The sequence below is a fragment of the Pteropus medius genome, unplaced genomic scaffold (genome assembly GCF_902729225.1).
Source record: "Pteropus medius unplaced genomic scaffold, Ma_sr-lr_union100, whole genome shotgun sequence".
NCBI classification, from domain to species: Eukaryota; Metazoa; Chordata; class Mammalia; order Chiroptera; family Pteropodidae; genus Pteropus; species Pteropus medius.
In genome coordinates this window covers 63,077-74,816 of record NW_024350259.1, presented here as the reverse complement: position 1 = coordinate 74,816, position 11,740 = coordinate 63,077, and the positions used below count along the sequence as shown (strand labels likewise).

Below are 11,740 nucleotides of genomic sequence, written 5' to 3'. Positions count from 1 at the left end.
TATGAGAGCAACCTACGTGTCCATAATATATGATAAGATAACAATATGTGGTACATATACGTAATGGAATTTTATCCAGCTATTTTAACAACTGAAATCTTAACAAAAAATACAATAACCTACAGGATATAAGTACACCTAAAAAAATTGTTGCTGTTCACTAACAATGACCTTTCTAAAAAAGAAATTTTTAAAAAGGCCTCCTCCCAATAGTATCTACATGAATAAAAATTAGAACTATTTTTTCAAAGAAGACGAAAATCTTATATAGCAAACACTGATAAAATATTTTTTTAGTCATACAAAATGAAAAGTTATTATGAGTACATGAATTAGAAGATGTACTATGGTTAAAATGCTCATACCACCCAAAGTGACCCACAAATTTAATGCAATCTATATCTTTCATTTTAAAAATACATTCACAGGATTTAGTATGCTGCGATGCCCCTTTTGGCATTTTAAATGTACAACCTCTGGTTAAATGCTTTTGACAAGACTACAGTATTTGTTTTCTCCGCTCTTTTTAATAAAAAAAAAAAAAAAAGTTTTCATCTAGATCTTAATTCAAGATTACCTCTAAGTTTCGGACTTTCAGCAGTTTTAATACAATTTGAGTGTGTATGTGTGTGAGTTTATTTTGTTTGAGGACTGAATCTAATTTTGTCAAAAGCATTGGCCAACTATTATTTAATTCTTTTTATCTCTTATTCTTTCTCTTTAACTTTTCCTATTCAGATTGTAATTATTCTCATAGCACATTATTTCATAGAGCCCCACAGTGCTTTGATGTTCTCTTCTTTTTCTCAGGTTTTTCCTTTTGAATTTCAGTTTGTGTAACTTCTATTGACATTCTCCAGTTTACTGTTTCTGTGACACATTTCCCTAATATACTTCTGCACTTGCTGATAGCTTTGTTTCTTAATTTTTCTGTTGTTTTGTTCTTCTTGTCACCATTTTCTCATTTCCATTTGATTCTTTCTTTTAGCTTCCATCACTCAGCCGTAGTTACCTGTAGTCTGTCTAGCTTTCCATTGACCTTTTAAATGTCATAACCAAAGTAATTTTTAATTCACTGTTTAGCAAACTCGATACCTGTGTTACACACAAATGCCACCTTGATTTTTCTTTAATTTTTAAATTTACAGTTGACATAAGGATAATATTAATGTCAGGTGTACAATATAGCGATAAGACATCTATATAACAAAGTGATCACTTCACCTGCCATACATAAGTATCACAATATTTTGACTATATCTCTGTGCTGTACTTTGCATCCCCATAACTACTTGGTAACTGCCAGTTTGTACTCATTAATCCCTTCTCTCTTCTCATCCTCCCCAACCCTCCATCAAATCTGGCAATGATCAAAATATTTTCTCTATCAATGAGTCTGTGTCTGTTTGGTTTTTACTCTAGATTCCATATGTAGTGAAATCATATGGCATTTGTCTTACTTCATCTCACCTGCACCGCTCAGCCTGATACGCTCTAGGTCCATCCATGTTGTTAAGGATGGCATGATTTCATTCTATTTTATAATCCAGTGATACTCTGTTTTATATGTGTATCACTTCTTTACTCACATATGAATTGGTGGGTACTTAGGTTGTTTCAATAAGGTCAGTATAGTAAATAGTGTTTCAATGAACAGAAGAATGCCTTAATCTTGTTGAATTATTGTTTGGGGATTTTGGAAATAAATACCCACTCATTTGATGTAAGATTGCTATGCCAGCTTTTTGTTGTTGTTTCTATTTTAATGAAATGTATTTTCCATCGTTTTGCTTTCAGTATGTGTTTGCCTTTCAATCTGAAGTGCATCTCTTGTGGGCAGCATAAATAAAGCCTTTGTTTGCTTATCCTTTGAGCCACCCTATGTCTTTTCCTTATAAATTTCATTTACAATTCATGTAGGGTGACAAGGTTATAGATGTGTAGTTATCGCCCTTTACCATTTATATTTTCTGTCTTCACCTTCTTCTTAAAGAAGTTTCTCTAACATTTCCTGTAATACTAGCTTGGTGTTGATAAACTCCTTTAGCTTTTCCTTGTCTGGCAAGCGCTTTATCTATCCTTTAAATCTAAATGATGGCCTTGCTAAGTAGAATATTCCTGGTTGTAGGCCCTTGCTTTGCATCACTTTAACTATTTCGTGTTAATCCCTTTCTGGCCTGCAGTGTGTCTCTTGAGAAATCAACTGACAGTCTTATGGAAGCTTCATTGTAGGTAACTAACTGTTTTACTCTTGCTGCATTTAAGATCCTCCCTTTGTCTTTAACCTTTGAAATTTTCGTTATGTGTCTTGGTGTGGGTCTCTTTGGTTCATCTTGTTTGCGACTCTCTGCACTCCTGGACTTGTTTAGGAATCTTTCTTGACATTATTTCTTTCAAAAATTTTCAACTCGTGGCTCTCTTCCTTCTACCTCTCGACCTCCTACGATGCAAATGTTGGTATTTTGATGTTGTCCCAGAGGCCTCTTAAGCTATCCTTATTTTTTGATTATTTCTTCTTTATGGCTGTCCTAACTGAGTGTTTTCTGATACCTAATTTCCAAATTATTGATTCAGTTTACTACTTATTTTCTACTGCTGGTTCCTTCTAAAGCATTTTAATTTGTGTTATTGTGTTTTATTTGTGAGTGGTTATTTTTGTGTGTGTGGCCAGATCTTTTTCATATTCATTTCTATGTTTTCTGTATTTTTGTTAAACTTTGTACAGAGTTCACTGAGCATTTTTATAACTGGTTTTCTGAATTCTGCATCTTGTAGTTTGTCTCCTTTTTATTTAATTAAGTTCTCTGTCATTCTGTTCCGTTTTCTTATCTGGGATGTTTCATTTCTTCTCATTTTTGCTCTCCCTATGTATTTTTGTGTGGATTCGGGAGAGCTGCTCAGTCTCCCAGTCTTTGTTGAGTGACCTTCTACAGCAGTTGCCCTGTGGGTCTTATAGATAATAAGATAATAAACTGCCTGACAGATAATAAACTGCAAACAAAGGCCAAAGGTGTAGCTTTTCTGATCATCTGAGATGGGAGTTTCGAGTATGTCTCATGTGTGGGTTGTATGTGTTCTACTGTTCTTGTTGATCTTGCTTGCTATTTGTTCATAAATGGAATGGATTGACCCTCCGGCTGATTGGTTGTGAGAACTGGCCATGACTACAGTGGAGGAGCTATTGTGCACAGGCTGACCCTGTGGAGGATCTGCTCTATCAGGACAGTGGTGCCAATCGTATCTGCCCGTAGGAGGTGTCATATGTGGAGGTCTTGAGTGCTGCTCTGTCCTGCTCTGAACTTGGCCATTGGGTTGGTTGGTTCTGAAGCCTCTTGGGAGGGGTTTAGTTGCAGCTAATTTCAGTCCCCTCCTGTTACCACTTGGTATGAGCTACGGAGTTAGCAGCAGATGGTTGCCATTTGTGCTGGGCTGGAAGTGCCTGACAGATAATAAACTGCAAACAAAGGCCAGTGCTACTTGTGCAAGGCTTGAAGCTTCTCAGCAAGAGGTACAGGTAATGCCAAAGGCAGGTGCTGCCTGTTTGACATTGCGAATCTTTGAGAGATTTTAGGAAAGTCAACATCATGAGCAAGGACAGGCAATTTGTCTGGAGAAGCCACAGTAAGGAACTTAGTTGGCATTAAATATTGGGTCTCTGGGAATCACTAGAATAGATTCAAGGGTGTTATCTAGACTGGTGAACACTCAGATATCATCTCTTTCTGCATCCGAATGCTGGATGCGGGGAGGGCTCAACAAAGAAACTATGTCTTCTGCCAGCACAATTGCTTCAGTCTGGGAGGCAGTTTCCCCTCCAGCCCTTCCCATGAAGCTAGACAAAATTATTTTTCCTCCTATGTCCTAGGTATCTTTTGAGCTGCTGCTCTAGAGCTGAAACTCAGAGGATTGAGTCCATCAATGAGAACGTCTCTGTGTGGGCTCCTTATGATGACCGCCTGCATTTCAGCCACACACTATCTCACTCAGCAACAATCTCCAATCATTTCATAACCAAAATTTATGGAAACTTCTTTTTCCCAGCATTGGAATACTGGGCAGGGGGAGCCTTGTAAGGGCTAGAACCCTTCATTCCTCAGAGAATCCATCAAAGGTAAACTATCTCTCCCAATTTTTAGCTGGCACATGTGTGTGACCTGTATTTCCACCCTGCCTATCAGACTCTATCTTTTAATAGAATGCTGTTATAGGAGATAAATATCGTGATATTTATCTCCTCTGCCATCTTAACCAGAATCATTTTGAATGTCCCTTTGAAAATATGTACATTAGGGCTCTCGTGTTTGTGTTCCTCATTATTTCTCTTGCTCAGACATGCTAGGTCAGTAACTAAAGGTGTAGTATCATGTTTGATTGTGTTATATGCCATTATAGCATAGTCACAATTAATTAACTTTGTGGGGACATGTACTCCTGCTACTTCCTGCTGGCCCTTCATGTGAATGCCTCTGTGAATCCAGTCAGGGGTCTGCCTGCAGGCTTTTGTTGCTATGGAGACCATTGTTGAAGTTGGTTTCTTTTATGAATGTCAGAAAATTCCATTTGCCCCCTGATTCCTCGTTGATGTTTCTTCCTTGGTATGGGGTCTGTACATTCTGTTTTGCTCGCAGAGCATCTGTGTGCTTTTGCTCTCCCAGCTGCATGACCCTGGTGTTTATGTTATGGTTATTGTTGTGGTGGTGGGGCTGGGAGAGTGTCTCTGTCTGACTTTTGGCTGATCCTTGTTCTTAGCCAGGGATGTGTCCTGGGCCTGGGTGTGTCCTTGCAGTTGTTCTTATCTCTCCTCCAGGAATAGTGTTCATCCTGACACATGTTCCTGCTCTGCCCTATGATAGATAGTCATCTAGACAGGCTGTCCCCCACATGCAGTGGTTTTCCACCTGTGTCTTCAGTTTCTGTTTTCTGAAATGCAAAGGATCATGGAGGAATACTATGAAAAAAAATATATAACACTAACTTTAATGACCTAGAAGAAATGGACCAATACTTACAAAAATTCAATCTTCCTAGACTGAATCAGAAAGATATGGAAAATCTAAACAGACTGATCAGATTTATGGAAATTGAAACAATCATCAAAAGCCTACCAAAAAATAAATGTCCAGGACCGGATGGCTACACCAGTGAATTCTAACAAACATTCAAAGAACATTTAATACCTATTCTCCTCAAAATCCTCCAAAAAATTGAACAGGAAGCAATACTTCCCAGCTCATTTTATAAGGCCAATATCACACCGATACCAAAATCTGGTAAAGATAACACGAAAAAAAGAAAAATACAGAAGAGTATCTCATGAACACAGATGCAAAAATCCATATAAGATAATAGCAAACCAAATATATCAACATTTGAAAAAAAATTATACACCACGATCAAGTGGGCTTCATCCCAGGGGCACAGGGATGATTTAACATAAGTAAATCGATTAATGTGTTACACCACATTTTTTACAGAAATTAAAATATAAGAATCATACAATCATATCAATTGTTGCAGGAAAAGCCTTTGACATGATACAGCCTCCCTTTATGATCAAAACACTTAACAAAATTGGTATACAAGAAAAGTACCTAAACATAATAAAGGCCATAAAGCACAAACCCTCAGCCAGCATTTACTTAATGATGAAAAACTAAAACCATTCTCTCTAAGATCAGGAACAAAGCAAGGCTGTCCATTGTCGCCACTGTTATTCAATATAACTTTGGCGGAGAGGGGTCCTATCTAGCGAGTGCAATCAGACAAGAGAAAGTTATAAGACAACCAAAGAGGAGATGAAAAAGTTGAACTGTCATTATTTGAGGATGACTTGATTCTCCATGTAGAGAATCTTGATCATTCCACAAGAACACTACGAGAAACAATAAGCAAATACAGAAAAGTCTGTGGATACAAAAGTCAATGTTTAAAAATCCACAGCGTCCCCATATTCTAATAATGAACCATGAGAAAAAGGAGTGGTAAAAGTAATTCCTTCTGCAATTGCAACAAAAAGAATAAACTACCTAGGAATAAATTTAACAAAACATGTGAAGGAACTATATAATGAAAACTACATTACCATATTAAAAGAAATCAAAGAACATACAGAAAAATGGAAAGATATTCTGTGTTCTTGAATTAGAAGAATCAACATAGTTAAAAAGACCAAATTACCTAAAGCGTTGTACAGATTTAATGCAATGATGATAGAAATCCCATGGACATTTTTTTTAAAGAAATAGAATAAAAAATCTTCAGATTTTTATGGAAGCACAAAAGACCACGAAATGTCAAAACCATCTGGAGGAAAAAAGAATGAGGCTGGAAGCATTGCTCTGCCCGACTTCAAATTAAATTACAAAGCAACAGTCATCAAAACAGCATGGTATTGCAGCAAAACAGACACATGGACCAGTGGAACTAAAAAGTTTGCTTAGCAAAATAAATCGTCAACAAAGTAAGGAGACAACCATCTCAGTGGGAAATATATATTTGCAAGCAATGTCACCAGTAAGGGCCTCCTACCTAAATATACAAAGAACCCATATGACTTAATAACGACAAAAACCAAATAATTCAATCAAAAACTGGGCAGAGGACCTAAACAGACAGTTCTCCCTAGAAGACATACAAAGGGCTTATCATCATGAAACGATACTCCACATTGCTAGATATTAGGGGAATGCAAATTAGAACCACAATGAGATACCATCACACACTTGTTACAATAGCTATTGCCAACAGGACAAATAATAAATGTTGGAGAGGCTGTAGAGAAATAGGAACACTCATACACAGCTGGTGGGACGGACGATTGGTCTAGCCACTGTGGAAAACAGTATGGAGCTTCCTCAAAAAACTGAGAATTGATCTACTATATAATCCAGCAATCCCACTACTGGGTATTTACCCCCAAGGACCTGAGAACCCATATCGAAAAAGATACCTGCACACCGATGTTCATAGCAGCATTATTCACAATGGCCAGTACATGGAAGCGACAAAAGGGTCCTAGGGTAAATGATTGGATAAAAAAGCTGTGGCACATATATTCAATAGAATGTTACTCGGCCATAAGAAGAGATGAAGTACTGTCATTTGCAACAACATGGATGGACTCGAGATAATCACGCTAAGAGAAATAAGTCATACTGAAAAAGTAGAAAATCATATAATATCACTTATATGTAGGGATATAAACCTAAAAGCAACAAATGAACAGGACAAAGAGAGCCTCGGGGCCATGGACAATGGACTAGGGGTTATCCAAGTGCAGGGGGTGAGGGAGGAGGGAAGAGGTATATGGGTTAAAGAGGGTAATATACAGGGATTGGGGAGGTTGAAGTGAGTAAAGGGGATCAAATACATGGTAGCTGAAGGAAACTGAACTTTTGGTAGTATTCACACAATAGAATACATAAACATCAAGTTATAATGTACATCTGAAAATTATACCATGCATTAATCAACATTATCCAAATAAACTTAAGTTTAAAAATTAAGTAAATAAATAAATAATGTCTGCAACTACCTCCCTAGAACAATGTATATCTGTATATATTTAATTTCTAAAATGACATTTTGTTCTATTGTAAAATGCTCTTAGTTTTCTAATATTGCACATAGCCAATAAAGATAAGGCCCGGCCCCCCCAAAAAAAGCTCTGCCGCAATAAGTTTTTGCAGATTACACTTCGTCAATAACCAGCCTAATTTGATGTTACCCGAATAAAATTTACAGGATGAGAAGGAAACCCTGGCTGTATGTTATGTTTAGTTGCTAGGAGACCTGTCATATTGTGATGTCACAGCTACTCAGGGGGAGCACCATTGTGGAGATCTGGGCAGTTCATCAGTGTAGGTCTGCCAAGGTAGCATCTGGGGCTACAGTGTTCAAAACTAGATCAGTGACAACAGCAGATGAAGAAAGGTTTATTTGACATGGCACATGTTTCTTCAGAAATTCAAGGCAATTCTTCTAAAGATGAAGCAACTGGTTCAGCAAGTTCAGTTAGATCTTCGTTGTGTGATCACACATTGACTGGAGCCTCATACTTGAGTTCTGTATCCACAGAAAATTCTTTTCAGACGTTTTCTGCACAATCCTTGATAAGAAGGCTTTGTCACACATCTTGTGTCTCTGGACCAGATGAAGATAATGATTTTCGATCTATGACCTTTCTCAGAAAACTCTGGAAAATAGTTGAAAGTGATCAGTTTCAGTCTATTTGCTGGGATGGTAATGGAACTTGTATAATGATTAATGAAGAACTCTTTAAGAAAGAAGTTCTGGAAAGAAAGGCCCCTTTCAGAATATTTGAAATTACAAGTATGAAAAGTTTCGTTCGACAGCTTAACCTTTATGGATTTAGTAAAGTGCAACAGGCTTTTCGAAGATTTGCTTGTCTAGTTGATATTCTGGCGGAAGAAAAAGAAGTCTTTGTTTTAAGCAAGGTAGTACAAAATTTAGTTACTCCATATAATAAGTTAATATACGTGCATATGTAAAAATATGTTTATATATATGTATATGTATGTACATATATGCATACATATGTATATGTATATATTTTTATATTTTCGGAAATATATGAAACTATTAATTTCCATATATTTTGTGAAAATTTTTTTCACAAAAATGAGAACTCTTTGGGCATTCAGGATTATAAAAATGTTACTAGCAACTTTGAATGTCATCAGTGCACTCTTAAGACAAGGTACTGAAAGCACGTTATAGAGTACATTCAGTGTTACTTTAAATGTAAATACGATTTTTTACTTGAGGGCCATGCTAGTTAAGTTTTTATTCCCAATTATTGATTTTTGACAGAAGTTAACAATCTTCATATGTTGATGACATTAACCTGGCATATTAACCTTGATATATGAGAATTAGAGATTAGGATTCTTATAGTCTTGTGAAAGGGTAACTTTCTCCTCTGTTTTTAGTTACACTTCTATCAAAATTCAAATTTTAAACGAGGCTGTCCTCAACTTTTACTCAGAATGAAAAGAAGAGTTGGGATCAAAAATTCTCCAGCAGCTTTAATAGCTCACAATTTCAACAGGGAGCACACCAGAACAGAGATTATTGTAGGTAATCATCAGTCTGGTTTTCTTGCTGACCCTCGTGGAGAAAGCATATTTTCAACTGCCACTAGTTTAAATACAGCACCGATAAGCAAGCCCATTCGCAGCCAGATACTTGCTAATAAAACTGCTCCAATCAGAAGTGAATTTCCTCTTCCTTCATCCACTTTATGTAGACCATCAGAACAAACTGTAATGAACCCACACGCTGTTTTGTATCAGTTGACCACTTTTCAAATGCACTCATATGGCAGCTGCATTCAAGCAAATGGCCACATCATGAATTTTATTACAAGCAGGACTTCGACTTTTCACTATATCCTATCTCCCTTACAGATAAGTTATTTTGGAAGGATGCAGCCTTCTACTTTTTCAACTAGATATCCTGATTTACCTGTCACTGATGGTCTTTTTCCAACTCGCAACTACCAGGCAACCTGTGGATCCCCATGCCAACGATGGCTGATACATCGGCTTCCACTTTTTCAAGGTCAGTTTGCCAACCATGATCATCAGGCAAACACATCACCCTAATTACAGGTGATGTACCAATGGACTACCAGACTATGCAAAATTGCAAACATTAAAAATAATTTTGGCAAACATCAGCAAAATGCATGCACCATCTCTTTTGAACAATAAACTGATATGTTCACCTTAGGTGTTAATTTCCTTATTTCTGAAAGAGTTAAGAGTAAAATGATGCTTTTTTTTTTTTCGTGGTAGACTATATACTATTGTTTACTACTTGGACCTTTTGGTCATTATGAACATTTAAGTAAAGTATATCTAATTAAGTGTTTTGAAGTGGTAGAGATGAAGGGAGTAAAAGTAAATGAAGAAACTGGAGTTAAGTGATACAGTCCAGGTAGAATCAAATGAAGGCCTAACTTGGATGATAGTAAGGGATCAAAACATATCAAATCTAGAAAAGACATCCATGCAGTATTTACTTAAGCATTGCCTCAATTTCATTACTTTTTCCTGTGCTTTTAAAATATAAGACCTTGGATTTCTGTTGGCAGAGTTGTCTTCATTCAAAATGCATCTCACCCTTAAAAGAATAGCATACTCTAACCAGCACAGTAATCGTGATCACCACGATGCCCTCATTGAAATTGTAAAGATCATATGCTCTTGTCATAGATTTCATCGCTGTCTGCACATGCAGAATTTTACAAATATTTCAGATGTCTCTTTTTCTTCTACTGTCCTTAAGACATTCAAGTTTACTTGTGTCCAATTTTCTTCCCTGTGTGAATCCACTGACGAGGAATTTTCCCCTAAGTGGCCAACATTTCTAATTAGCTCTTTCTGCTTCTGTAAATGTGTGTGTTACAAAGCCAGACATCTCAAGGTCAACAGAGAACTTATCCTCCCCTAAAGATATACTGCTTTGGTGCTTGTTACATAGAAAATCCTATGATCTATAACTGCCTGTAGCAACTTCAGAGGTCTGTAAATCAGCCCATGACAACCGTAACAGCACGAGTATAAAAATAAAATTGACCCTAATTTCAGGGTCCAGATTTTCAGAGCACTAGCTCTTCTGGGACCGCTGGTGTAATAAAACTGAGTATTCTAAATCTCCAGACTATGCTTGATTTCTCTCTGATCTGAGTTTTTTTTCATCTTTTCTGCAATATTTCTGGAGGCCCCAGAGAGATTTACAGCCACACCAGTCCTTTGAGCCGCTGGACTGGTGACTTGGCTGAGGCAGGGTGGAGGGGCTCCTAGACAAATGAGGAAGTGCGCCTGCTGATGATTATTCTGGGTTCTCTTTTTTTTTTTTTTTTTTCCGGTGCCCGGACTCCCGGGATGGCTGAGCCTCCAACTGGACTCATAGGAGGGATGGATCAACACACCAGGAAAGCCCACAGAATGAGATCTGCCCCCATTCAAGTCCCGATTCCAGACGGAAAAGGAGCTTGATCATCTCCTAGTCTTCAGTTTGAAGACACACATCACGGTCTTCTTAGTGGGGGAGACATCAGAGTCCTCCAAGGAGAGGAAGAGATCAGGGTCTTCCCGGAGAGGGAGGTCTTCCCAAAGAATTTTTTAACCTGGTGTGTGAATGAGTGAATGAATGAGTGGCTTGACTGGCCTGTCAGTCAGGTCCAAGTCTGTAGCTCCACGGCTGGGCACCCTTAAGGTCCCCTAAAGGCCATGGAGTATCTTAGAGCTCACTGTGGGGTCCGATGTGAATGCATTTGTCTAGGGTGGCATCGGACTAGTGTCCTCTAGTAAGTCACCCAAAGCTGAGTCCACTACAGTTAAGTTTCTCCTAAGTGTCTCCCTTGAGGAGATATGGCCAGATGAGCATCTGAGTAGTCTCCTCTTCGGAGGGGGCACCCACCCTTGTTCGTCTTTGCAACACCGTCTTCAGGGTGGGAAGAGTTGGTTCAACACTAAGAAAAGGTGGGGAACTCCATCACCCTCTGGAAAGCATCCAGACACACCCTACTGGTTAGCAAATACATTGAAGAAAGCAGGGGAGTCTGTACGAAAGAGAGTGAATGCTTAGTGACTGAGACATGTCTTTGCCACAAAGCGAGAGTTGAGCCCCTATTCGTGGTTCCGTGGTGACCTCATATGGCTTTAGGTGGTGTCACTGGATCTCCACGAGAAGTCTACTCCACTGATCTGGG

The 11,740-nt window shown here is 38.0% G+C and overlaps 1 protein-coding gene across 1 annotated transcript; it reads left to right on the top strand.

Annotated features, from left to right (window-relative positions):
* The first annotated feature begins 7,869 nt into the window (after positions 1 to 7,869).
* LOC120583108 (heat shock transcription factor, Y-linked-like) lies at positions 7,870 to 8,510 on the top strand. The gene has a single exon (XM_039838449.1). It carries the CDS (start codon positions 7,923 to 7,925, stop codon positions 8,508 to 8,510), a length of 588 nt encoding a protein of 195 aa, XP_039694383.1. The 5' UTR covers positions 7,870 to 7,922.
* The last annotated feature ends 3,230 nt before the right edge of the window (positions 8,511 to 11,740 follow it).

Excerpts from the sequence above, each read along its gene's own strand:
- LOC120583108 (XM_039838449.1), top strand. The coding sequence starts at position 7,923 with ATGAAGAAAGGTTTATTTGACATGGCACATGTTTCTTCAGAAATTCAA.